Raw genomic sequence first — 27,979 nt, 5'->3', positions numbered from 1 at the left:
TTCTGCTGGACACAATCAGGTATTGACAAATACAAAGTTCTGTCATGAAACTCTAGATGGCGCTGGCGGACCGGTCTTTAACTCAGTCTGCTTACAATAACATCATTCTCTATGATGACAGTTGTTCATGACAGAACTGTGTTTGTTTCCCATAACTAAGTTAAACTATCAAATCACATGCAAAATTTGCTGAAATATAGTGAAATCAACACCTTATAAAAACATCACACAATTCAATGAAATCAAGAGACTGTGAGAGACTTTCCTGTTAAAATCTGACTTTTCATAAGTTCAGTTTTTCATTTGAAAGCAGGAATGAATCTGATTGTGCTCATATATGTTCAGTGTCAAACATACAGTTTTGGTCTCAAGAGGAAAAATAAATTGTACGTACCTCTTAAACATTAAATGAATAACTTATATTAATATTGTATGATGTCATCATTTACTCATCCTCATGTCGTTCCAAACATATGTGACTTTCTTTATTCTGTGGATCATATAAGAAGGTGTTTGGAGGTTGTTTTTTCCATACAATGTAATTAAAAGTTCCTTCAAAATATCTTTTATTTTCCACACAAGAAAGGAATTCAGACAGGTTTGAACAGCATGAAGGTCAGTAAATGTGGCAGAATATATATATATTTTAATGAACTCTTGCTTTAACACAGAGCTGTAAGAGGGAAATGGTGGTGGAATAATATGAGATGGAGGAAAAATATTTCAAAGCTTTTATATTCACTCACAAACTTTGTGTTCCTGGAGAAACTTTCTGAAAGCCCTTCAGAGCTCTGTAATGTTGCTCAATAATGTTCTTGTGTTTCTGTTTTCCAGTGTCACGTTCAGCTCAGATTTCTGTCCTCAAAATCCTCAGTTCTCTTCTGGCAGCTTCTCCGTATCTGCTAGCGACAGTCGTGCTGCTTTACAAATGTTACAGAGCGAGAGGTAAAACTCCTGTCTGATCTCTCTCTCTCTCTCTCTCTCTCTCTCTCTCTCTCGATCTCTCTCTCTCTCTCTCTCTCTCTCTCTCTCTCTCTCTCTCTCTCTCTCTCTCTCTCTCCATCTCTCTCTCTCTCTCCATATCTCTCTCTCTCTCTCTCTCTCCCTCTCCCTCTCCCTCCCTCTCCCTCTCCCTCTCCCTCTCCCTCTCTCTCCCTCTCCCTCTCCCTCCCTCTCCCTCTCCCTCTCCCTCTCCCTCTCCCTCTCCCTCTCCCTCTCCCTCCCCCTCTCCCTCTCCCTCCCCCTCTCCCTCTCCCTCCCTCCCCCTCTCCCTCTCCCTCCCTCCCCCTCTCCCTCTCCCTCTCCCTCCCTCCCACTCTCCCTCTCCCTCTCCCTCCCCCTCTCCCTCTCCCTCCCCCTCCCCCTCTCCCTCTCCCTCCCCCTCTCCCTCTCCCTCCCCCTCTCTCTCTCTCTCTCTCTCTCTATATATATATATATATATATATATATATATTCCCTCACTGAATCAGTGATTTATGTGTATTTCAGTCTCATCTGCTGAAGACCAGAGTCAGTACGCCGTAACAGAGGAAGAAACGTCAATCTGATATTAAAGAGTTAATTCTGTCCACATGTGTGAATGTTCTGTCAGCATTTGTTTGTACTTTAACATGGTTTGAAAATATTGTAGTTCGTTCTTCTTTATATAAGCTTTATATTTTTCATAACCTTGTGTTGTTAGTCTGTTAGTGAAAGCTTGACAATGATACTGTTGCTTGTTCTAGTTCGCTTGTTTGAGTAATTACATAACAGTTTTATTCTGTATGAATAACTGTTGAAATTAAGTGTTTATTAGAGGTGTTTTTCTTGGTTTTTCACATTTGTAAATCATCATCTAATTCAAAAACAATGTCTTAATGTGTCCGTCATAATTTAATAATACATCTTTATATATTTAATGTCTGTAATTAAATCATTTGAAAGCATTTCATCATTCAAATTCTGTGTTGACAGTTTCCCTTTAAAGACACTCGGGGACAAAGAAAATAAATGTATTTGACTGCAGTTTATAACAGACTCAAACTCTCAGAAAGAGTTGAACCAGCAATACTTCCTCTGATCAAGACTATAATCAAATTACTTTGTTAAATAATTTTTTTTGGCTTGACTAAGAGACTAAAAGAGACGCTTTGGGTAAAATTATATAGTAATTCAATCGTTTGTTTTTTTACCCTTTATTTATCCAGGTAAACTGTTTGAGAACCATTTCTCATGTACAAACATGCCCTGGCCAAGAGGCTACAGGAATAAATAGAAACATACTGTACAACTGTACATAGTCTTACACACGATACAAGCAATTGAATTAAAAAGAGTAGACAACAAAGAAAAAAAAAAGAAAGAATAGTGTCAATGGTTTCATTATGAAGCTCATAATAAATGTTACTCACAGTGGAAATTGATCTGTGGTGTGTGTTTGGTGGAGGAAGATGTGAACGTTGACATGATCATGTGTGTAAATCCCAGCACTACTGGAGCACAAGTTTCACATCATCATCATCTTCCTCTACAGGATCAACAATAGTGTTGAGAGTATTTCTCAGAAGAGTTTCTGCTACTGTAAAACAGTAGATTATGCAAAAAAGAAGAAAAAAAAAACATGCAAAGCTAAATGTTTTGAACTTAATTACATTAGCTGAAGATCAAAGCCAATAAGATGTTAGAGTGAATACATTTCATCTTAAATAAAGGTTTGTAACTTGTTCATCTGCTAAACCTGATGCTTAAATGGTAAATGGACTGCATTTATATAGCACTTTCACAGACCTATGGCCACCAAAGCGCTTTACATAGCCTCACATTCACTCACTCATTCACACCGACGGCGGTGTCAGCCATGCAAGACGCCATCCAGCTCGTCGGGAGCAGCTGGGGTTAGGTGTCTTGCTCATGGACACCTCGACACTTGGTCAGGTGGAACCGGGGATTGAACCACCAACTTTTCGGTTTGTAGACAACCTACATGAACCACTGAGCCACTGCCGCTTAACAGCATAAACAAGGACGGATAATAACTTTTGCTTTGGTATGAGAAACCAGTGTATGATCAAAGCTCTTTTCACAGATAATATGTGTGGCTCTTAAAAGAGCCTTTGTGTGTGTTGAGCCGACTCCTCTACTTGGAGCTGGTGTATTTGGTCACCGCCTTTGTGCCCTCAGACACGGCGTGTTTGGCCAGCTCTCCGGGCAGCAGCAGACGCACGGCGGTCTGGATCTCTCGAGATGTGATGGTGGAGCGCTTGTTGTAGTGAGCGAGACGAGACGCTTCACCGGCGATGCGCTCGAAGATGTCGTTGACGAAAGAGTTCATGATTCCCATCGCCTTGGAGGAGATCCCGGTGTCGGGATGAACCTGCTTCAGGACTTTGTACACGTAGATCGCGTAGCTCTCCTTCCTGGACTTTCTGCGCTTCTTTCCGCCCTTGCCGGCGGTTTTAGTGACGGCCTTCTTCGAGCCCTTCTTGGGTGCGGACTTCGCTGGTTCAGGCATGATGATTCAGTCAGAGAAACTCAGAGAACATAAAGCTGAATCAGTGCAGGCGGGCTTTATGCGCTGCTCTATGCTAATTTCACAAGGGAAGAACGAGGCTCTGATTGTGAGTCTTCAACCATAGAGTGACCTTATTGGCTACATTACACATTCACTGACTTGTAGGCAGACCAATCAGAAGCTTTAAAATATTAGTCACGCCCATCTATAAATACCGTCCATCCCCCATATGGACTCCATTCCTTTGTTTCATTTTCCCGCATTTTTTTTCGGAATGAATACGAAATTGTGTGAATATTTTCAGAAATCTTTAACATGTACTCTGCGGATTCAATAATTGTCATGATTAAAATCAGGCATCAAAATACCATTCCCATTCAACACAATGTATCTTACTAGCATATTAATGTGTTCTTGGGTCAACATGATGACACAAGCGTTTACATTCATAGGGATATCGATACAATTTCCTTCCCTAGACACCTCGTCTCTCCCAAAACCCCATATATGTTTCCTGAGATGTTGATTTATGACAAACAACTTGAAAGCAAGTCTGATTTAAATGATAATTACAAAATATTATAATTTTCCATAAGAGTGCTAAATTAATGTCAGTCATGTTTAAAGACCAAGCAGAAGTTGTAGTCATGATAAAACCTCCAAACATTATCTGTGGAAAACACTGAGTTTGACTTTACAGGACATCCAGGCTGAAAAACACGTGCTGTGTTAGAAATTCACTAAAATATAAGATCCACTACAGTGAAGAATAAACTGTATGTTGAAAGACATGCATATACAAATGTAAGAAGAACAATAGTGAACTACATAAAAATGTTGTACAATGACAACGAACTCCCACAACTCATTGAAAAAGTAGTTTTAACTGCAAAGCACAATAGTGAGAATAAGAGTAACATTAACTTTAATTATTTGTACTTGCTTAATCATTTTGAGGTAACGTTTATGAAAGCACACTCACTAATTAATATATTACACAAATATAATTTCACCAGCTAGTAACTTGTTCTTTGTGTGATAATGTGTGTGGCTCTTAAAAGAGCCGTTGGTTTTTCTTCGTGGATCTCTTAACCCCCGAACCCGTACAGAGTGCGTCCCTGTCGCTTCAGCGCGTACACAACATCCATGGCGGTGACGGTCTTTCTCTTGGCGTGTTCAGTGTAAGTCACAGCATCACGAATAACGTTCTCCAGAAACACCTTCAACACACCGCGAGTCTCTTCATAGATCAGGCCAGAAATACGCTTGACGCCGCCACGCCGAGCAAGACGACGAATAGCGGGTTTAGTGATTCCCTGGATATTATCGCGAAGAACCTTTCGGTGCCGCTTAGCGCCTCCTTTCCCGAGTCCTTTCCCGCCTTTTCCTCTTCCAGACATGACGACAAATACTCTTCAAGTCACAACAACAGATGATAGAAAAACCACTGAAAAAGAGGAGTTTATAGTCAGCTAGCGGACCTAGTTGAAACCACATTAATGGGCGGTTCTAGTACGTCACCAGTTACGCATTACCAAGTCGAGGTCAGTCTTTTGACGTTTGATACTAGTGGAAATAAGTAGAATTTAAGTAATATTATTAATAACTATATAATTTAACTATATAATATAAAACCCCTTAATTCAAACTAAGTAAGTTTTGATTAATTCATACAAAATTTCTGGACATACTGCAGTATGACAAAAAAAAAAATATCTCATGAAAAAATTAACTTTCATACCTCCAAAACAAGTTTTGTTCAAAAACTATAGGGCTTCAGTCATTTTGACCCGCGAGGGAAGGATTTGTTACAAGTAAGGAGAGGATGAGGGTTAATGACCGTAGGGGAGACCGGGGACAGTTGCAACAGGATGGTTGCAACATGTAATTTTTCTCCAATCAGAAACAAGCTAGAGTGATGATGACACTCATACTGTACATGCACAGTTAGACCCTCTCCCCACTAAGAAGACATTAGACATATTCAACATTCGCTGCTGCATTTATTGAACAAAACTTGTTTTGGAGGTATGAAAGTAAATTCTTTCATGAGATATATTTTTTGTCATACTGTCCAGAAATTTTGTATGAATTTATCAAAACTTACTTTGAATTATTGTTTGATGACTTCTAAGTGACATGGTTAGCATGTGTCAAAGTCAGTGTGTCTAGCAGGCACATGATGTTCTGTCATGGCTGATAGGGTTTGGGACAGTTGCAACAAGTTATAAATTGCATGTTTAATAAAGGTTTGTTGCATTGCAAATTGTTCAATTGTTCCTGTCTGACACTGAAATATGCAGAGATTGAATAGTGTCTGTAACACCTGCACACTGAATCTATGTAGGCCTATGTTCTACACATTAAAAAAAAAAAAAAACTCAACTGTTATTTGATAAATATGACTACATAAATTATAGGCTACAATAATATTATTGAAATAAATAATACTATAATATTATAGTAGGCCTAAAACAGTTAATATTTTCAGAATTATATGCTCATTGAGACAAAAAGCTAAAAAAAAAAATAAGGTATTTTTAACGTGTTGCAATCGTCCCTGGGTCGGGGTCAGTTGCAACATCTGACTTCTTCCATTCAAATAAATACTGTGAACGATATGTCATATATAATCATCTTAAAAATGGTATGGGTAATTAGCAGACAGATGCACGTTTGGTTGGTCTAGTCCAAATAGTCTGAGTAACAGAGAAATGCAAAAAGTGTTGCAACTGTTCCCAGTCTCTCCTACATGTAAACATTAACTATAGCATAACACTAAAACCACCGTTCATTTCCTTTAATACATAAAAATAGCATTTTATAAGACCATCGTTGCATATGAAGTTCCAATTTCACAACACCATAATATAGAAATCCTCTTTCATAGAGATAATGAGATGGCTCTTAAAAGAGCCTTTGGGTTTGTGTGACTGCAGTGGGTTTAAGCGCGCTCTCCGCGGATGCGGCGGGCCAGCTGGATGTCTTTGGGCATGATGGTGACTCTCTTGGCGTGGATGGCGCACAAGTTGGTGTCCTCAAACAGACCCACTAAATAAGCCTCGCTCGCCTCCTGCAGGGCCATGACAGCCGAGCTCTGGAAGCGCAGATCAGTCTTGAAATCTTGAGCGATTTCTCTCACCAGGCGCTGGAAGGGCAGTTTGCGAATCAGCAGTTCAGTGGATTTCTGGTAACGGCGAATCTCTCTCAGCGCCACGGTACCGGGCCTGTACCGATGAGGCTTCTTAACGCCACCGGTAGCGGGTGCGCTCTTACGGGCGGCTTTAGTGGCCAGCTGCTTCCTCGGGGCTTTTCCTCCGGTGGACTTACGAGCGGTCTGCTTGGTTCTCGCCATTACTTAAAAGTGTTCAGATGCTGATTTAATCAAGACTGAGCAGTTCAGTCAAACACAGCGCGTATTTAAGCCCAGGGCTGCCATGCGCTCATTGGATGGCTTTGCTTCAGATGCATTCGATTGGTTATTGTCTGGCGTCTGTAAATGACAGTTGGCCAATGGCTGTTTTCAAACAAGTGACGTCAGTTTGTGGTTCCCGCCCAAACGTACTTTGCTTTTTCTGTGCATCCGCGAAAAAAGATTAGGCGAAATCAGTTTTAAATGTGTAAACCAAAATAGGTGATTTTTTAATGTTTCTTAAAAACTATTTGGACGTACAGTTTGACTTGTGGAAATATTGTAAATTAGTTTTTATCAATATATCAGCTTAAATATGTTTAGCAATGCCAATAAAACTACATTTTCATAATGCCATCATTAAACCATCACAATGTATAGAGGTTAGTTAGAAAATGCTTTACTAAAAAATATATTATATATATATTTGGGGACCATGTGTATTTCTAGTCAAATTGTATAATGTATATATACATATTTTTGTTATGTCAGCATTGTACAATAACTATTCATGGTTACTGTTTATAAAAGTCTGTAGTGGCTATTTGCCCATAAACTTAAACAAAACTAATAATACCAAACTTCTCAAATGGCCACTGAGGCTACGTCATGGGTTAGGCTTTACTCATGGTTAGAGGTACCAAAATAAACTAATGTCCATAGCAAAAGATGAGTTCGAGGAGGTTTATTTACACATATAAGCAAGCTCACAGACATTTCCTGTTGCCTCTCTCACGCTGTGGTAAAAAACCATATGCCCTCGCAGCCCTCCTGGTTCCTCCCACCTTGACCTATTTATGCAAATTAACATAGCACCACGTGACCAATAAACGACAATGTAAATAAACAAGAAAATAAGCATAAATGCAAAATAAAGCAAGTTAACTTTTAGCAAGAAAAGAAAATATTTTGAAAGGATAACACCGCACTCACGAACAACAAGGTGCCAGACAAACAAAACTGAAGATCTCAAAAGATAAATAAAACTGTCTGCACACTTGAATCCTTTCAGCAAATTTAATAGCCAAGCTTTCGGTCAGACGACCATCCTCTGCCCTGAGGATGGTCGTCTGACCGAAAGCTTGGCTATTCAATTTGCTGAAAGGATTCAAGTGTGCAGACAGTTTTATTTATCTTTAGCAAGAAAAGAAAAGAAATAAATTAGACTATAACTTACGCCTAAAATAAACAAAGTGCAAAATAGCTCCAACAAAGTCTATTCATGTGTATTCTGCAGCAACTTTATTATGTTTTATCGAAGGGACTTTAATAGAAAATCAAATAAAAACCGGGTAAATGAAATCACTCTTTCTTGGGGAATTGTGTGGCTCTTAAAAGAGCCTTTGGTTTGAAGAGAAGCTTCCGTCAGTCTACTTGGCCTTCGCGGGCTTCTCGGTCTTCTTGGGCAGCAGCACGGCCTGAATGTTGGGCAACACACCACCCTGAGCGATGGTCACGCCACCCAGAAGCTTGTTCAGCTCCTCGTCATTGCGCACCGCCAGCTGCAGGTGTCGAGGGATGATGCGGGTCTTCTTGTTGTCCCGAGCGGCGTTTCCAGCCAACTCCAGGATCTCAGCGGTCAGATACTCGAGCACAGCGGCCAAATACACCGGAGCTCCGGCACCGACGCGCTGGGCATAGTTGCCTTTGCGGAGAAGCCTGTGAACACGGCCGACGGGGAACTGCAGTCCCGCCCTGGAAGAGCGACTCTTGGCCTTAGCGCGAGCCTTTCCACCGGTTTTACCTCTTCCGCTCATTATTAAAATCAGAAACTAAAACAGAATATCCTGACGAAGTTAATGGAATGAAGAAGATCATCAGTAACGGCTCATACTAGCTTTAAACGAGAGTGCCAGTCGCCCATTGGTTTACACTGTGATAAGTTTTAAACCAATCACTGAACTTCCCTCAAAAACCCAACCCCCTTTTTGGAACGATGTGTTGACTAGACAGTAGAGATTAAATCAAGTCAAATCATTCTGATTTATCGCTTTTAACAATGTAGATTGTTTCAAAGCAGCTTTATAGAGATAAACGTATAATGTATCCAGCGATTGAATCACCGATATGTTTGATAGAAAATTCAAATAAGTACAAGTTACAACAATGGATATTATACGCTGTTCCTACCAAAAGTACTACACATTTCACACACTACTTGTTCACACTGACCAGATCTGATACTGCAGAGTATTATTACCCTTAATGTAATATTATAATTTTATCACTGCCATTATTGTTTGTGGGGTTGTTTGAATTGCCATGTTTCTCCAGCATTATGGTTTGTGTATAAATTCTAATATGTGCTGTTAATCAACATCCTTGAGTCGTACTGTGATAATTGTTTGCTTTGAAATCTAACAAGCTTTTTGGTAATTTTCAATCAATTTCTTGCGAATAAAAATGATTTACTTGAGTTTTACCTAAACTAAATTTGTTGAGACCCATATTTGGCTATTTGATTCCAGAATTACCAAATCATTCAAAAACATGAGTTTTGCTCTTTACTCAAGAGTTAGTGGTTGGCTCTTAAAAGAGCCGTTGAGGAACAAACAGTAACGTTAGATTTATTTCTTCTTGGGAGCTGCCTTTTTAGGCTTGGCGGCTTTAGGTTTTGCTGCTTTAGGTTTCGCCGTTTTGGGTTTTGCTGCCTTTGCCTTTATTGGGCTCTTGGCTGCTTTCTTAGGAGTCGCCGGTTTCTTTGTCTTCTTGGGGCTCTTCGTCGCTTTCTTAGCGGCGGGTTTCTTCACCTTCTTCGGGGATTTCTTAGCGGCGGGCTTCTTTGCTGCTGCAGCTTTGGGCTTCTTAGCGGCTGCGGGTTTCTTGGCTGCGGGCTTCTTGGCTTTAGGAGCCGCTTTCTTGGCGGGTTTCTTCTTGGTCTCGGCTTGCTGCTTGTTGAGTTTGAAGGAGCCTGAGGCACCGGTCCCTTTGACCTGAACCAGGGTGCCTTTAGTCACCAGGCTCTTGATGGCGATCTTGACGCGGGAGTTGTTCTTCTCCACATCGTATCCACCGGCAGCGAGCGCTTTCTTCAGGGCGGCGAGGGACACACCGCTCCTCTCTTTAGATGCGGACACAGCCTTGACAATGAGCTCGCCGACGCCTGGACCTGCTTTCTTGGCTTTCACAGCGGACTTCTTCTTGGGCGCTTTGGCCGGGGCGGCGGCAGCGGGGGCTGGGGCGGTTTCAGCCATCTCTCTCTCTCTGATCGGATCTGAAAAACTCTGTCTGGTTTCAGCAATGAATAGCGCTCGAGCGGCGCTGCGGTCTTAAATGACACATGAGAACCTCGTAGACTCAACCTGCCCCGCTCGGTGTCTGCTGCTCGCAGACGCTTGTGTTTTCTTCTCTTACATTTGGAGCAAAACTGGAGCTGTTAAATAGCTTGTCACAATCAGAACTAAGTGAACATCAAGCAGACATTCTGGGCTTTCATTAGAGACTAAAAAACGCGAAGAGGAAACGTTACTTTTGCCTTCGTCAGACCAAATCAAAGACGAGCATCAGCCGCGGGGAAAAGCCGTGCTCAAATCTGATGGATAGTTTTAATGGAACAGTTGATAAAAGCCTGAACGCGTAATGTGTGTGCTCAGAAAACAGTCTAAAAGAGACTTCAGTGAAGTCAGCATCAGTGATGAGCGTTAGGAGGCTTTCATACAGCTGTTGTTTTGGGCAGCTTGAAGCACACGAACATCATCCGGAGTCTCGACTCTGTCTGTGGCCCTTATCTTCGGTCAGCAGATTATCAATATGTTATCTCATTAAACACGTTAAATACATAATTTATGTAGGCCAGCATCATACCACGACATAAATATTTTAATTGTAATAAAGGATTTGTGTCTACTGATTCGCCATTCATCTCTTAGGGAACCATGTAAATGGAAATTATTGATAATCAAGATACACAGTCATAATTTCCTTTTAACCACTTAATGCTAATTCATAACATAGTCTGTACAATGGGCCATTATGTTTGATATATTTATTTAGATAGATCGTTTTTCTTTTTTTTAAATTATGGTGTGAACTGAAATGATGAGGATAATGGATTAGTGTTGAGTTAACTGGTCTCGTCTGGTTTGTTACAGTTTCAACCAAATCACTGCATCTGTCTCCACTTGGATTTGCTCAGACTATAACAGAACACATTTAATGACATTAAAACAATTGAAATATTTACTAATATCTGAAAATTATAGCATTTACCATTCTTCAAATATGTTGCTGGTGTCAGCTTCTCCATAGAGATTTGTATGTCCCCGTTATCAACGTAGTGCATAGCAACATCTGTCATTCAGATTCATTTTTCTCTAAATGTCTGAATAATATAAATTCACAAATTTGACTTGATAGTTTGTCTAAACTCTAAACGATCAATCAGACGACAGAAGGCATGTAGTATCGTGTACAACAGGTTTATCATTTAAAGGCTTATTTGTGTATCAAATATGATAAAGTCGCTTATAGGGTTTCACCCAAGATTTCTGTCATCATCATTTACTCCTCCTAATGTTGTTCCAAACCTCAATGGCTTTCTTTCTTCTGTGGAACATTAAATATAATAATTTTGTCCATACAATGAAAGTCTGTGGTCACTAAACTGCTTACTTAACTATCGAAATATATTGTGTTTTGTAGAATAATGTTCCCTTTACAAAAATGACACACAGACACAATTAAACAAAGTGAAATAAATAAATAAATATAGGCTAATATATATATATATATATATATATATATATATATATATATATATATATATATATATATATATATATATATATATATATTATAGGCTATATATGCTATATATATTATTATTATTTTTTTTCACAGCATTTAATAATCTAGATTAATGTTACATATTTTGGCCTCAGTCCCTGATGTTTTCAAATTGGAAAAAGCTCCTGAATTTAGGCAAGAGGTTGAATAAACTTCCACAAAACTGAGACCTGCAGCAAAACAAAACAAGTGTTTAAGAGAATATTGTTCTGCAGGATATCGCAGTGATGTATGATAGATGAATAGTGAAGTTAATGCAGTAAATACTTAATGCAGTATAAGGTGGTAAAATCAAAATATTTGAACAAAACATGAAAAAATGACCTCAAGTGAGCATTAACTAGCTAGCTTGCTAGTTAGCTCACCGATGGAAGGTAGTTCAATTTGGCTATTTTGGACATTGCTGAAATAAATATTAATATATATTCATATGTATATATGTTGATTACTTGCCTTTTACTTTTAGAGATTAAAAACTATTGTCTGTTAATTTTGCTGTTGATCTATGAAGCAAACTGGTTGGTAAGAAAGGGGGCATTTTACCCCACCTTGCGTTTTACCCCACCGCTGGGGCAAAACGCCCCCTTTGTACAAAAATATTTTCTGTCAAAATAGTAATTAATTATGAAGGCTGAGCAATTGTAATATTTGGTGAATAATAATAATAATGTCACATTTTCCTTAAGGGGGGCGTTTTCCCCCACTCTACCCTAACTGCAGTGGAAAAACAAACCAAGCTAAAGCGAAACCAGGAAAACCACAACCCCCCTGTCTTAGCCACTCCCATATCTGTAAACATGAAACTCAGCCGCTGTATTTAATGGCATGTCTCAGGGATATTATTGGAGAGATCAATCTTTTCTGAAGACAGGAACACCCAGGTTTCATAATCCCAGTCATTTCGTTCAGGTAAGGAATCTAAGCTGAAAATATCTATTTAGATGGGATAAATAATTAAATTGATTTTATGCAACTTTATGATCATTTTTCAAAAACATCAGTCTGATTTCAGATCGATTCTGCTGTTACTATTTGTTAATTAGGCTATGGCTTCTATAGGCCTGTATTTTTTTTAGAAAACACCAGAAGGATATAAACTTTTAATAAAAACAACGGTCTCAGCAGTGCTCTGTAAATTGTATTGCCTTGAATCAGAAGCGGCTCTTTTTTAAATTTATGATAAACATTTTGTAAGCTTAACATTCTAAACGATGAACACACTTTTGGCAGAGGTTGCGGGAACTGCAATGTTGATTGACACACACGCATAACGCTATATAGCCTATTATGGTGCGTTCTATTATTGTCAACGAACCGACTCGGACCTCGGATATGACGTCACTTACACACTTCAAGCGTTCTGGTATGTTTTGCGCGTCCGAGTCGGAGAAAAACATGGACGCCACACAGAAAGCTGTTGCTATGTAGCACTGGCCGAGTACCAGGCGCTCCAAAATAAGTAACACTATGTGCTTCACCTAGTAACTAGTTTACCTTCTGTTAGCAACGCTAGCCACGTTAGTACACCTGTTTGAAACAAGGCTTCATTCGATATTGCACTCACAACAAGACCGATTCCCATACCCACAGGCAGTGATACGGACGCAGTAAGGTATTGCAGTAATACGACGAGTGATTAAAATTTAAACAACGTAATTTAAACAACCAAAGCGGTACACAAACAATGAAAATAAGTCACATAGGGCGCAGGCCGCGCAGCCATCTTGGATTCCGTATCGAAATTCTTGCTCGGTGTCCTCCAGGGGGCAAGGAAGTCGACCGGAAGTTGAAGTCGGCCGCGTGCCGCCATCTTGTAACAGAACTTCACCTGCAGTTAGCATCCCATTGACTCCCATTCATTTTGGCGTCACTTTGACAGCGAATAACTTTACATCTGAGGCGTTTAAAGACTCCATTTGTCCATTATTTATTTCTAAAGAAACACGACAATGTATAAAAGGCTCCATTACCTTGTAGCTTATGTTATGGCCCCGTAGAGGCAGTTTTTGTAAAAGTAGGCTAACGATTGCGTCATAACCACGCGACTCTCTGTCGCACAGTAGAGAGATTACCATATGGACGGGAGGAGAAGCTCGCGGGCAATCGGGGGGACGTGGAGGCAAAATGACAATATAATTAATCAGAATACCTAGCAAAAGTTGCTCCTGCTCCAAGCTCATGGACAGCTCCTACTCACACTCTCCGTCTCTGCAAGATTCGGAAGGGAATGATTCAGATTTCTCTTGGCACAGCTACTAGAAGACAGGCCCGCGGAATAGGCAAATGCTAGGGGCGCCACTCAGCCATAGGGGCGCCAAAATGATTTTCTTTATTTTATTTTTTACTAATACTATTTTAAACTCATTAATTCGAAATACTACCAAATAAAGCACAAAAAAAACAAACAAAAAAAACACTAAAGTCCTAAGTCCCCCGACTCCGGTCCGGCGCATCAATCTCCCCGCCCAGCGAGTGCTTGAAGTGCGTCAGAAACAGAGCGTGCTCGATCAGTTGTTGGTAATTTGTTGTGTATCGTCGCTTCTCGCCGCATCCAATGTAGCATTGCTTTTGTTTGAGGGCGCTTAACACACTCAGGCTCCCCTGTCTAGACACGGTGAAAGTTACTGATTGTGATGGATGGCCGAATTTACATGACACATTATAAATTAGCATTATAGTCTGCGATAGATACAGTGCCAAAAAGAAGAGAAGAGGATAAAAGGGGATAAAGACAGAGGTAAAGTGATGGAATGAATGAAGTTTATCTAATGCATAGTAGTAACTTAAGATACTATAATTTTTAAACTTTATGCTAGCAGTGCTGAGTTCTCCAGAGGCCGCGGACAGTGTGATTTTGTAACAATCATGTCAGATTTTTAGAGCATTTAGGCATACCATCACTTTTTAATTCATGTTTTACTCTTTGTGCAGTTTTGGGGGGGATATATGTCTTTTTTTTTCTTTCTTTTTTTTTGCCAAAATTAGTAATGATATGTATACAGGTTTATTAAAATAGCAATATTTTATGTAAATTCACATTAAAGAAGACATTTCTCAGTTTCATTCATGGTGAAAACATGAAACATCCCATAGTTTAGTGGAAGATTGCTACCATCAACTGGAAAACAAACACTTTTGCTAGTGCTCCATGAATAGTTTGTGCATGAATGACATTTGGACGATGACATCACTGTTTTATCCAGAGTGCTATATATAAATGAAGTAAATTAATAACTTATTTACAACAAAAATAACCCATCACTGAACTTAAGCTGGACTATGGCACTATTTTCTTCTAGATCTGCTGTACAAGAGAAGCAAACCTTTTTTGCGTTATTTTCCTGTTATCACTGTAAAGCTGCCTTGAAATAATCTGTATTAAAAAGCACTATATAAACCAAGGTGGTAACACTTTATAATAACTGCACGCTATTAATCATTAGTTAAGCATTAGTAAACAGTTAACTCGTCATTTATAAAGCATTCATAGACATTAATAAGCAGTTTATAAATACAGCTATAAATGCTTTGTTCTTGATTTATAAGCATATCTATAATGTGTTTAATAATTGTATTTTCATACTTAATTAATGATCAACTTATTATTTCTAAATGAAGTATTGCATTATTTACATGGTTATTTACATGGTCAGTGGTTCATAAGATAACTTAGAAAGTGTAAGTAAATGATTAATAAACTGTTTAAATACATTATTATTCAGACATATAGTAATAGTTACTTAGTGTGTTATTAACATGTATTTCTACTGTAATTCAGGTAGTTATGAAGCATTTAGTAGTGGTCAGTTCACTATGTTTGTGAGCTCATCTAAAGTGAGGACTAGTTATGCCTTGTAAAGCATTTATAAAGGAGATTTAAAGGCTGATTAATATTTCTATGTTCTCTATCGCTGTGTTGTGTTTCCTTTTTCTGTTTAGAAGAAAACTGAGTCTATAAATCTCCTTTATAAATGCTTTATAAAGCATAACTAGTCCTCACTTTAGATGAGCTCACAAAAATAGTTAACTGCAGGCTACGTTTGAATGTTTAATTCTGTCCTCCGTCGTCACTCATTAAGCAGGGCTGTAGTGTTGTGTGAGCTGTGGCACCGCGTGAGAGAAGAGTGTGAGTTCCGTCAAAGGAGAACAAACGCTTAGTTCGTGGAGAGGCAGCGGATGCGAGGACGTTAGGTGCACCGGTGCACTCTGGATCCCTGGAATATCAAATAATAAAATAATTATGTTGTCATGGTCCTTTGAGAAAATACGTAACTTACAAAGCATGCTTGGAAGAAGTCTGTGGGGTTGTCACCTAGGACAATCAGGAGCCCTCTGAACACCAGTGACCCATCAGCTGGCTCTTGAGTCTGGTGGGTAGTAAAATAAAAAAAGTTACATAGCTATACTAACAAGAAATTATCTACAAGAATGCAAAACCAACAAAGCACAATTTAGATGTTCTGGGTGTTTCTCCCTCATATGCTTCAAGCTCTTGACTGTGGAATTTATTTAACATTTAGAATCCATTATTTCTGTAATTCTTTTGTCGTATGAATTTACTAAAGAACTCTGTCTCGTATTCTGTCCAAACATACCGCGTTTTACATTTTACTGGAAGACATGGTGAGGATCTACTCATCCTGATTTGTGTCACTTCTCTCTGTAGGTTTTGAAGAGTCTGACAGCACATCTCCGATTGAGACTGTATTAAGAGACACTAACAAATTCATTGAGACGACAGCATGGTGCATCTTCCTCGAATGAAATGTGAGTAAATTACATTATGAATTTTTGAGCCGCGTTTTGCTCAGGCAGCTCTTATGATCTTGGCATGATATAACCACACTTCAATCCTTAGTGAACTCAGTGTTGACAATTCAAACCGATATGTAAGATGTTTTGAAAAAAAATATTTTTGCAATTCCTGCAGGCTCCAACATTTCTGAAATAAAAATATCTAATAAGAGTGTATAAACCCTTTAATAAAAATAAAAAAAATAGATATGGGAATATACAGAAAATGTGATATATTTCATAATACATTTCCATATATGGGAAACTAGTGCTTATATTTGTCAATATACTGCAATATATGCATTGACCATGCATGGCTGTATATTAAATGTATATATAAATGAAGACAAAAATAGCATTACATGTAGGGTGAATAGTGGTAAAGTGGGACAATGGGTAAAGTGGGACAGTTAAGCTTTTTAATTTCTATCTTTACATGTAAATCATTCCATTGCTAAAAATCAACACTGAGCTCATCATAAGCAAGTATGTGATAAAAAAATATAGATTCTGTGGCTATGACATCACTTCCGGGGGTGTGGCACACCATATTCAACAACCTTACAGTGAACCATGATGGTAAAGTAAAATGACATAGCATTCTGAGGTGAATATTGTTAAGCTTATAAAAATTAAAACACTAATGGATCATTTGTAATTGTTATATATTTTGTTATAGGATGTAATGGTGAATCAGAATTTGTAAAAATCACATTCATATGAATCTTTTTTTGTTGTTTTTTTATGTGATTTAGACACTGTCCCAGTTTGCCAATAGCGTATTGTTAAACTGGGACAGGGTATTACTGGCAAACTGGGACAGCCATTTAAGTCATTCTAATGGGGAATTGAGTTCCCTTTTTGTATGCCCCTCATAAATTTAGTTAGCTAGCTACATATTTCAACAAAGATTGTAAACTGATTTAAAAAAAAAACAATGCCAATTCCAAAAAAAAAAAAAAAAAAAGAAAGATGGAGGATACAAGCTTGTATGGCAAACATTTGCAATATTTGCAAAAAACTTTTTAACAAAAAGAAATGAAACTTAGCCTGTGTGGAACAAAATTAGCCTACAAGAAGAAATGTTTATGAAGATTTCTATTTTTTAAATAAACTAAACCCAATACAAAATATTGTGGACAGGTGAGGGAGGGAGGGGTGGAAATAATCTGCTGTACTTGCATCCCTCCTTAAAAAAAAGTGATTTTTATTATTTTCTTGTTGTTGTTTATATTTCTATTGTGTATTTAATTCATTGGGCCTACATTTGAGTAACAATTTAATGTGTTTGAAGTGTCCCAGTTTGCCAATAAAGGTGTCCCAGTTTGACAGTAGCGCCTGGAAAAATGTGGTTTGGGGTCAGTGTGTGTTTGAGGAAGAGTCATCCATCCTGTGTTTAATGTTTCTTTCTTTTTTATTCTGTATAGTAGAGTAGAGCTCTTAAGCTATTTAGAATAGTATCATATGAGAGGCTAAGACATTTGGATCATAATAAAACATTATGCAGAAGGTAAATTATCAGAAAGTGTCCCACTTTACCACTATTCACCCTAATATTCACAAAGTTTTATCCTTTATTGTTTACATATATTACACATACATGTTCCCATATAAATGTGAATGTATGTTCACACATATATACAGCTCTGGAAAAAAATAAGAGACCACTGCAAAATTATCAGTTTCTCTGGTTTTAAAGCAGGCAAAGTTAAGTTGCGTTTAAATATACAGACAAATGGTACAGACGTGTCAATGAGGTGCAAACGACTCTGTCTCTCCCGGCAGAACCGTCCTGTGCCTGGAGTGTCCCAACAGTCCTCAATCAGCATATTGATGAATCCCTTGCACTAGATAGGCATTAGCATACTGTGATGATGAAGGCCATTGTGCCACGTTTAATTCACATGTATACCTTTAAAAGACTTTTTGAAGTCCTAGGGCAGTAAAGAGTTCTGCCCATATTTGCTCAGCCCTACAGGCCATATAACCATTCCTTACCACAGTTAGATCTGTTCGGCCTGACAGTGGAAAAGCGGCTAATGTTTCCCAACCCTGTTCCCAGAGGCATGCCAGAACTGCACATTTAGCATGCTTGCCTATTCAGACACACCTGATTCAAGTCAGCTTATTAGTAGATACTCCAAGACCCGAAATTAATGGATCATTTAAGAAAGAAGTCCAGCGTGTGCTGTTGTTGTGTCTCCAGAAACTGGGCTGGGAAACACTGCAATAAAGTGTAAAGCTGATGCTAATTCTGATCTGATATTATTTGTATATTAAATTTATATAATTTAATTCATATAATTTATATAAAATTATAAAATTGTATATTTATATTATTTTCAGATTTGATGTCTGACACAACAACTTTTCAACAAATTGGAGGACAAGGAGGTAATCCATTCTCATTTACTGGTCAGAACAACGGTGCCAGTTTAGAGAAGATCGGAGTCTGGGTGGGAGAATCGCAGGTGAAGGCTGTCAAGGTCTGGCTTTCAGACGGGAGAGTTGATGAATTTGGTGGACGAAGTCTAACCTTTGATGCACAAGGACCGTATCAAGAGTTCAAGTTCCAGCCTGGTGAGTGTTTCACCTCACTGTCCCTGTGGGCGAACAGAGAAAGAACACGTCTTGGAGCCATCAAATTCAAGACCAGTCTGGGGAGAGAATTTTTTGCAAAGATGACAACCTGGGGTTTAAGAAGAGAAAATCCCATGGATATCGGCTCTGGATTTTGTTTGGGAGTTGTAGGAAGAGGTGGTCATGACATTGACTGCATGGGATTCATGTTTCTCGAAGCAGTTGAATCAGCAGTTCTCACCGATGTCCACTATCCCACTCTCCACCAACTGATACCAAAGGTGGCAGTAGAAGAAATCAAATCCCTCACTTTCAGGAACGACTCCTCCGCCACACAAAAACAAACAATTGAAACCTCAAAGAAAGTGATCAAAACATCTTCATGGTCTGTGAGTGGAAGTTTATCTGCAACATTTAGTATGGAAGTGAAGGCTGGGATTCCAGGGATTGCTGAAGGTACTGCAGGATCCAGTGTCACCATTGGAAATGAAAGCACTTATGGTCGTGAGTACACAGATGAGAGAACCGAAACTCTGACTACAGATTTAGAAATCCCACCAGGGAAGAAGCTGCATGTTTCAGTCACTATTGGCAGAGCCACTTTTGACCTGCCTTACACTGGCACAGTGAAGATGACCTGCAAGAACGGCAGTGTGTTTGAGTATGGAACCAAGGGCACATACAAAGGCGTCACTTACATTGATATCAAAGTGGATACAAAGGAATCTCCTCTGTAATGTCAAGTAGGGCTGCATGATGTATCGTTTTAGCATCGATATTGTGGTGTGCGCATCCACGATGGTCACATCGCAGGATGTCAAGAATAGGTAGCTGATCCGTGATTCATGATCCGTACGGGCCGGCTGCCCCCCAGCCCATAACGCTTGTGATTCGCGGATTAATTGCAAAGTTTAACCAGCATAGAGTGAAAGTTTATCATGTGCATGTTTTTAAGTACTGTCAGTTTAAACATCAAGCGCAAGAAGACTGGAACTTGCGAGTGTGGTGGTTACAAAAGTATATAAGCATTTGTAAATAAATAAGTAAATAGTAGTAAATATGTTGTAAGATAGATGGATGACAAGAGAATTTATTCCTTAAATGTGTTTATTTCATTGATTAATGTTCCCTGCTCAATCGTTCTATGATTTGATTGCTTTCACCTTTTGGGAGTGTTCGCCTGCTTGGGGAGGGGGAGGGGGAGGGGGAGGGGGAGGGGGAGGGGGAGGGGGTGGGGCACGCGCGCGCTGCTCAAACAATACAGACTCTGATAAGTGAAGCAGCAGCAGCTCCGTGTCCTGTATTAATTTATACATATATCTCCCCTCATCAGGTATGAATTACATAAAAGCAACGAGAGTATGTATTTTGACATGTAAGAGTTTAAGAAATGTTAACTACGTTGTTTAAAGTGTTTAAGTTTACTGTTATGACGGACATGTAAAAGTTCGCTTCAAGTCATGTCTGTGTGCTGCGTCACGCGTGCTAGTTACACATTTTCATGCTAGTGATGGAGACCATGCGGTCTCAGAGAAAATACGCAATATTAGAGTAAAGTCCACAAATAACATGTGTTTTGGTGAAATAATACAATGAGTAAGTTGTAAGTGCCAAATGACTGTGAAAATGAGTGTCTGTACTAAAAAGTGTATCAGAAAGAATAATTCTGGCAAACATGAACACATTTTTTAGGATTTATTCACATGGAAAATGTCATAAATGTTATCAGTGAATATTTCATAGTACATAATGCTTAATCTGTAGACACAGCAGTAAAGGGAAAATACTGTATGTACTGTATATGTAATTCTGTTCTATATTTTGTGATTACTACTCTTGAAATGATGCACTGTCATTGATTGACATAAGAGTGATTGAACTGTTTTACATTGTATAAAAAAAAACAATACAGACTCTGATAAGTGAAGCAGCAGCAGCTCCGTGTCCTGTATTAATTTATACATATATCTCCCCTCATCAGGCGGTGAGGGTACTACACGAGCTGTTTTCTGTGTGTGCGCACAGAGGACCTTTAGTCATTACTTAAATATACTGTATTGTTGTGAAATAAAAAAAAAATCAAGTTCTGAGATACTGTTAGACTTTTTACTTGTAATTGTTATTTTGAGTTGGGATGACACACAAATTATGCTGATTGATTAAATATACTATCATGACTTGTCAGAGTTTAACATTTTCAGTTAATCAAAAATTAATTTAATTTTAAGTTCTGTTAATGTAAAAAAACAATTTGATGACGTGTAAACGGCCCACAGTTTCCATGAGCATGTTCAAGGCCAGACGAGTGTGGCCACAGCTGAAACTCGCTGAAGCGTAATGTGGTTAATGGTAAGTAATTTTATGCTTGGAAGTGAGGCCTACTTACAAACTATACAAACCAGATAACAACATATGTCTGGAAATGACACCTCCGGCCATTTGGTTGGGTCATTGACCCAGTTTTTAATTAAGGGCAATCATAACCTTATGAGACATCCCTTATTATTCCTTATGAATGAGACATCCCTTATTTAAATCCCTAACTCACGGACCACTTATGATTGCCCTTATTTAATTAAAAACTGGGTCAATGACACAACCAAATGGCCAGAGGTGTCGTTTCCAGACATATTTTGTTATCTGGTTGAATCTCCAGTTAAAGGAGCATTTCACCCATGGGAACATTGATCTTTATTGAAAGTGGGTCATATATGTAGTCGAAATGTAAAATATTTGGTGAATTTGGTGCCTTCTTGACCGAGTAAAGAAAGAAAGTAACTTCAGGACGCATTTGTATGAAAGACAACAACTCCCACAATGCACAGCTGCGCAAGCCACTCCCACTAATCCAGAACAGCATATGAATCACTCATCCGTCTATAAGACTAGCTACCACCGGAGCTTGAAATTCATTTCACACAAAATGTCTAACGTTAGTTAGTTGGCGAACTCATTAGTGAATTACTCCTCATTTGTATTTCTTTCGAAGTGGTGAATTATTGCATGGTAACGTTACCGGGATGTTCAGTCAGATGCGGTGCGAAACTAGGATGGTTCACAACACAAACGTCCGTGTCCTCGTCTGATTCAGAGATTTCGTCCAGGAGAAATTGGCATCGTTGAAATTCTTTGCCGCAGACGGACTCTATCTCTGTGTTCGTAGTTGCATCTTACAGTCTATGAGTTGCATAGTGAGATCACCGGCGCCACCAGTGTCCGCCCTAACTCGAGCCAGTCCGGGCTCCTCGTCCGCGGCAGGCAGGTCTTCTGCCTCGGCTGCTCTTCGCTATAATGCAGCTTGTAAAGGTAGCCACAAACACCTGATTCAAGCATCAGACTTCCGAAATCCTCTTCTTCTACGTCATATTGAGTAACGTTACCCTTCGCTATTGTCATATCTTCACAGCTGGCTCCACAGTGGCTGTTAGCTTAGCTTCCAAACAAGATGGAGGATATTGCTTTTAGTTTCAGAAAGTGAAGTCCCACCCACTGATCTGTAATAGGCCTGTAGCGTGAGCGGGTCCCGCCCCCTGCAATAATGAGGAGCTAGTGTTTGTAGTCTCTACACTTTTCAATGAAATGTGACTTCCTGCTTATTATGACGCAAAATGATGATTTTTACGTCATAATAAGCAGGAAGTAAAACACTTAAATCCTTATTTCTCCCATCTCAGGGAAAAATTAATGAAAAATCCACGTTTATTATAATATATGACTGGGTTTCTAACAATATAAAGCTTAATGCAAATGGGTGAAGTGTCCCTTTAAGACATTGCGGTAGCTGTAGCGGTAACATTAGCCTATAACTCAATCAACTTTCATATATGTTGCATACTATAACTCCATAAAACCTTGTCTCTTACCAATTGTATTCACTCCAAACTATTAATCCTTTTGTAAACCGGTGATCAGTACAGAATTGCCGAGGGAATGTGCTGACAGTTATCCCTAACTCACAGACTGCAGTCTGTATTGAGTGTAGACCTCGAACTACTCCATAGGTTCACGATTGGCCTATCAAGCGAGCCTTCAGCTGATAACGCTAATGTGAATGAGACATCCCTTATGAAAAACAACTATAGGAATCTTGTAGTATTTTGGGACAAAATATTATAGTAATCCTATAGGAATACTATAGTATTTTGGATAGAAGTACTATAGAGGTATTAGCCTACAGAACATCACAGAAGTATTATACACTACTATAGAAATCTTATAGGATTACTATAGTTCTTTTTCGTAAGGGATGTAGACAAATCTGGCTAATACGAGTTTAACATCCACTACTATATCACACAGAGATCTACTCACACAGTAATCTCAAAAAAGAAAGCTCAAAAGCCATTTTGTCCTCCTTTACGGTTCTGTGTGTTTATTAGGAAGGATGTAGAACTTCAATTCATAATTTGTTTATTGGCGGTACAGAAAACGACACAGCAACTCTTCGGCATGATTGTCCCGTGTATTTCAATGAGCGCCAAGGCAATGGTTTCCCGGTGTTTTAAGCCCCCAACGGCACCTTTAGCAAGGGGATGGGTAGGTTTAAGGTTGAGGGTAGGGTTAGCTGCCTCTAAGGAGCCATTGGGGGCTTAAAACACCATCGAGCTGTTTTCCCCCACGGGCTAAATTCACATCACGTGACGGGGCGTTCCCGGGGGCGTTCCCAGACCAACCGTCTGTATGTATCCCTGTTTGCACTGTTGTAAAGTTTTCTTTCATCGAAGCAGAGACCAGGAGACAGTTGGGATCGCGTTCAACGGAAGTTATTCTTTATTGAGAACTCCGCCGTACGCGGCTGTAGAACTTCCAACATGATCTAAAGTATATAAATTTACATGGTGTCTTATAGGCATTTTAGGAGGAGGGACTTTTGAAGGTGGAGACAAATCAAGACAAAGCATAGGCATGATATGATCAATCAAGTCAAAACCAGTTTGGCAGGTTATCCGGCTTGCTCAAGAGAGACAGAACTAATCAGCATAACACTTATTATTCAAATGATCCAATCAGCCTAATGGTATCACCCATATCTTCACATGATCACAGAGACAAAAGCACAGCTGTACATTGAGCTTACTGGGCAGGAAATGCATAAGGACAAAGGGTGAGGGTGAGAGTTTCAGGAATTGACTCATTTAGAGAACAACACTGGAAGGAATCTCTTGATATACTCATCATAACCGCTGCTAAACTTTCTCAGTCTATATTGGAAACTAAATTAAACATTTAATAAAATATGTAATCCAACAGCACCAAACCCATCTGGTGGCGTTGCTGCCAAAAAGCTCTTTTTTTTTTTTTCATCTGACCAGAAGCCGGTCGATTTGAAGTTCCAGTCGTGTCTGACAACTGAATATGCTGGAGTTTATTTGTGGAGGAGCGAGGAGGATTTTTCTTGAAACCCTCTCAGGCTGATATAGGGGTTGTTTCATTTTGTTTAGGCTTTCTGACCCCAAGACTCAACTAATCTCTGCAATTCTCCATCTGTGATCCTTGGAGAGTCTTTGGCCACTCAAACTTTCCTCCTCACCGTGCATTAAGACAATATAGACACACGTCCTCTTCCTGGCAGATTCGTAACATCTTTAGTTGATTATAACTTCTTAATTATTGCCCTGATGGTCAAAATGGGGATTTTCAATCATTTAGCGATTTTCTTACAGCCACTTTCTATTTTGTGAAGCTCAACAATCTTTTGCTGCACATCAGAACTATATTATTTGTTTTTTCTCAGTGTGATGGATGATTAAGGGAATTTGTCCTTTGTGTATTTGTCATATTTATACTCAGTCATAGCTAGACAATTTCATGTTCCTAGTAACCCTGGTGTGTAAAAAAATAAAATAAAAAAATAAATATTAATGGGAATATACTTAATATTTTACTTGTAAAAAATATTGGGGTGTCAATAATTATGGCCAATGTGTTTAGGAGAAAAAAAAAAAGCATTTATTTCATAATGTGATTTTTTTCCCCACTTTCATTTCTTTCACTTCAGTGAAAGACCAGATTTTTGTGCATTTTTCAAATGAAAGTTCAAAAGGATAAACAATGCAGATATATTTTTCACAGCCATCTTTGATTATATTTACCAGGGGTGCCAATAATTCTGACCACAACTGTATGTTTCTGCTCACAAACATGATCATTTAGAACTTGGAAAATGGCAATAAAAGCTGAGACATATACGACTATCTGACATGTTGAATATTGAATGTGTGAAACTCCAGGTTTATTATATATTTCAAGCTAACACATCTCCACATTATTTCTATAAAACGACAAAATTGGTCAACTTTTTATTTTAAAAGAATAGTAATGAATAATAAAAATGCCACCTGGACCATTTGCTTATGATGCTCATTTCAGAAGGAATATCTTTAATAAGACAAAACATTTTCCAAACTGGTGAATCCAAAATGGTCAATGTTTATGATAGTCCCTTTATTCATATTATTTGTTTTATTAATTATTATTTATATTTTGTTATTATGTTATGTGTTATTAAGTTATTTAATCATTTGTGTATGTATATTTTACTGCATGATTTTGATTATTTCCAGCTGTAAGATCTTTGGTGTCTCTTCTGTGCTGTCAGATTGAGTGGGTGTATTTTCCATCATCTATCTTTGACATTTGACCTCTGACCTTGCCAATTACACCAACTATGACATACTGGATAAATCTGTTTGACCTTTTCTTATTAGACCAAAGCAAGAGGATGCAAGATTTCTGTATGTACCTCTCCTTTCATTCTACAAATATCTTCTAACATTCTTTCTCTATACTCCGATCTTCACAATCTCCGTCTGTTAGATAAAATCTGTTGTCACATTCCTGTAATTATTCTCAGTTAAAACAGATTAGCATCATCCACAAATATGAACAGTTTGAAAAAGGGCCCTCAAACTCCTGAAATTAAGAGGCTATTGCTAAACATTTATCAATTTGATTATGTTAAAAAAAGTATGCTCCTCTGCCCTGTTTTATTGTATTTTACCATCTCTAAATACAAATACATCAAGGTGCTTTAGATTCGTGGATATATATATATATATATATATATATATATATATATATATATATATATATGTGTGTGTGTGTGTGTGTGTGTGTGTGTGTGTGTGTGTGTGTATCGTTCTAACCTAAAAGGCTTTATTTTGTGCTTGTTAAAATAATCTTATATTACTGAAAAACTAAACGGACTTAAAACTTAGCTAATCGTGTTTATTTTCACCAAAATCAACAATAACGTCAAACAATAACACATTTCTTCAAAAGTAGTGAAAACCGTAGGTCTTTCACAGATAATATGTGTGGCTCTTAAAAGAGCCTTTGTGTGTGTGTTGAGCGACTCCTCTACTTGGAGCTGGTGTATTTGGTCACCGCCTTTGTGCCCTCAGACACGGCGTGTTTGGCCAGCTCTCCGGGCAGCAGCAGACGCACGGCGGTCTGGATCTCTCGAGATGTGATGGTGGAGCGCTTGTTGTAGTGAGCGAGACGAGACGCTTCACCGGCGATGCGCTCGAAGATGTCGTTGACGAAAGAGTTCATGATTCCCATCGCCTTGGAGGAGATCCCGGTGTCGGGATGAACCTGCTTCAGGACTTTGTACACGTAGATCGCGTAGCTCTCTTTCCTGGACTTTCTGCGCTTCTTTCCGCCCTTGCCGGCGGTTTTAGTGACGGCCTTCTTCGAGCCCTTCTTGGGTGCGGACTTCGCTGGTTCAGGCATGATGATTCAGTCAGAGAAACTCAGAGAACATAAAGCTGAATCACTGCAGGCGGGCTTTATGCACTGCTCTATGCTAATTTACAAAGGGAAGAACGAGCCTCTGATTGTGAGTCTTCAACCCATAGAGTGACCTCATTGGCTACATTACACATTCACTGACTTGCAGGTGATCCAATCAGAAGCTTTAAAATATTAATCACGCCCATCTATAAATACCGTCCATCCCCCACATCGACTCCATTCCTTTGTTTCATTTTCCCGCATTTTTTTGGGAATGAATAAGAAAATGTGTGAATAACTTCAGAAATCTTTAACCAGGAATGCTGCGGATTCAATCATTTGAACGTTTATTTAGAAACAGAAATAACACAATGTATACTCGATGTAATCTCTACACTATAAATTCATAATACTGTGAACTCTTTGAAAGATATTAATATTGGGCCCCAGAAAATAATTTTATTAGGTATTTTTCCATGTCATTGTATTTTTTAAAAATTATATTTTATTTTTTTACATTATGCTATGTGTCTCTGAACAACGGGACTCAGTTGTTTAAAAAAATAAAATGACAAGATATTACATGTATTGGCAAAAACAATGGAATTTTTTTCTTCAGCAATACATTTTTAAGTTTTAGGAAGTTTTAACTAAAATTTGTGTAAAGATGATTCTAGCCATGTTATGAAAGACATAATGTAATGAATTGATATTTTATTTTAGTTCATACTTATGCATGTAAACATGGCCATAAATGCCATTCCCATTCAACACAATGTATATAACTATCTATGTTGCATATTAATGTTTACTTGGGCAACATGTAATGAAAAAAAGAAACGTAATCACGTGAATAATAATTTGTCATAATTTTCATGTTATATTTCATAGGAATATTGGTATAATTTCCTTCCATATTCACTTCTGTCTCCCAAAACCCCATATATTTTCCTGAGATGTTGATTTATAACAATTTGAAAACGAGTAAGATTTAAATAATAATACAAAATATTATATTTACATAAGAGTGCTAAATTTGATCACTAAATTAATGTCAGTCACTTTTAAAGACCAAGCAGAAGTTGTTGTCATGGTGAAACCTCCAAACATTTGGTATCTGTGGAAAGCCCTGAGTCTGCTCTTTACAGGACATGTGTATTGTGTCAGAGATAATTACTGAAATA

The 27,979-nt window shown here is 38.5% G+C and overlaps 8 protein-coding genes across 8 annotated transcripts in view; 2 read left to right on the top strand and 6 right to left on the bottom strand.

Annotated features, from left to right (window-relative positions):
- The window catches only part of LOC311287890 (Fc receptor-like protein 5), a 291,105-nt gene extending 289,101 nt beyond the window's left edge, over positions 1 to 2,004 (top strand). The window contains exons 9-10 of the mRNA XM_084405005.1: positions 835 to 945; positions 1,489 to 2,004. Of these exons, the coding sequence (XP_084261131.1) occupies positions 835 to 945; positions 1,489 to 1,547 (170 nt within the window). The 3' untranslated portion in view covers positions 1,548 to 2,004. The remainder of the gene's footprint in view (positions 1 to 834; positions 946 to 1,488) is intronic.
- Positions 2,005 to 3,075: 1,071 nt separating this feature from the next.
- On the bottom strand, positions 3,076 to 3,514 carry LOC311287923 (histone H2B-like). Its single transcript, XM_084405042.1, has one exon. It carries the CDS (start codon positions 3,488 to 3,490, stop codon positions 3,116 to 3,118), a length of 375 nt encoding a protein of 124 aa, XP_084261168.1. The 5' UTR covers positions 3,491 to 3,514; the 3' UTR covers positions 3,076 to 3,115.
- A 999-nt stretch (positions 3,515 to 4,513) lies between these two features.
- On the bottom strand, positions 4,514 to 4,914 carry LOC311287932 (histone H4). The gene has a single exon (XM_084405051.1). The coding sequence runs from the start codon at positions 4,888 to 4,890 to the stop codon at positions 4,579 to 4,581; it is 312 nt and encodes a 103-aa protein (XP_084261177.1). The 5' UTR covers positions 4,891 to 4,914; the 3' UTR covers positions 4,514 to 4,578.
- A 1,520-nt stretch (positions 4,915 to 6,434) lies between these two features.
- LOC311287917 (histone H3.2) lies at positions 6,435 to 6,845 on the bottom strand (the record flags this gene model as incomplete). The annotated part of the gene is made up of 1 exon (XM_084405036.1): positions 6,435 to 6,845. One exon carries the CDS (start codon positions 6,843 to 6,845, stop codon positions 6,435 to 6,437), a length of 411 nt encoding a protein of 136 aa, XP_084261162.1.
- Positions 6,846 to 8,205: 1,360 nt separating this feature from the next.
- On the bottom strand, positions 8,206 to 8,659 carry LOC311287919 (histone H2A-like; the record flags this gene model as incomplete). The annotated part of the gene is made up of 1 exon (XM_084405038.1): positions 8,206 to 8,659. One exon carries the CDS (start codon positions 8,657 to 8,659, stop codon positions 8,273 to 8,275), a length of 387 nt encoding a protein of 128 aa, XP_084261164.1. The 3' UTR covers positions 8,206 to 8,272.
- Positions 8,660 to 9,469: 810 nt separating this feature from the next.
- Positions 9,470 to 10,096, bottom strand: LOC311287910 (histone H1-like; the record flags this gene model as incomplete). The annotated part of the gene is made up of 1 exon (XM_084405029.1): positions 9,470 to 10,096. The coding sequence occupies one exon, from the start codon at positions 10,094 to 10,096 to the stop codon at positions 9,470 to 9,472; it is 627 nt and encodes a 208-aa protein (XP_084261155.1).
- An 8,736-nt stretch (positions 10,097 to 18,832) lies between these two features.
- On the top strand, positions 18,833 to 19,798 carry LOC311287905 (aerolysin-like protein; the record flags this gene model as incomplete). Its single annotated transcript, XM_084405024.1, has 1 exon — positions 18,833 to 19,798. One exon carries the CDS (start codon positions 18,833 to 18,835, stop codon positions 19,796 to 19,798), a length of 966 nt encoding a protein of 321 aa, XP_084261150.1.
- A 6,591-nt stretch (positions 19,799 to 26,389) lies between these two features.
- On the bottom strand, positions 26,390 to 26,810 carry LOC311287927 (histone H2B-like). The gene has a single exon (XM_084405046.1). The coding sequence runs from the start codon at positions 26,793 to 26,795 to the stop codon at positions 26,421 to 26,423; it is 375 nt and encodes a 124-aa protein (XP_084261172.1). The 5' UTR covers positions 26,796 to 26,810; the 3' UTR covers positions 26,390 to 26,420.
- Between the last annotated feature and the right edge of the window lie 1,169 nt (positions 26,811 to 27,979).

Source organism: Rutilus rutilus (genome assembly GCF_951802725.1).
Source record: "Rutilus rutilus genome assembly, chromosome: 3".
NCBI lineage: Eukaryota > Metazoa > Chordata > Actinopteri > Cypriniformes > Leuciscidae > Rutilus > Rutilus rutilus.
The sequence above is the reverse complement of the archived record's forward strand: the minus strand, read 5'-3'. Positions and strand labels throughout refer to the sequence as shown.

Excerpts from the sequence above, each read along its gene's own strand:
- LOC311287932 (XM_084405051.1), bottom strand. The coding sequence starts at position 4,890 with ATGTCTGGAAGAGGAAAAGGCGGGAAAGGACTCGGGAAAGGAGGCGCT.
- LOC311287927 (XM_084405046.1), bottom strand. The coding sequence starts at position 26,795 with ATGCCTGAACCAGCGAAGTCCGCACCCAAGAAGGGCTCGAAGAAGGCC.
- LOC311287923 (XM_084405042.1), bottom strand. The coding sequence starts at position 3,490 with ATGCCTGAACCAGCGAAGTCCGCACCCAAGAAGGGCTCGAAGAAGGCC.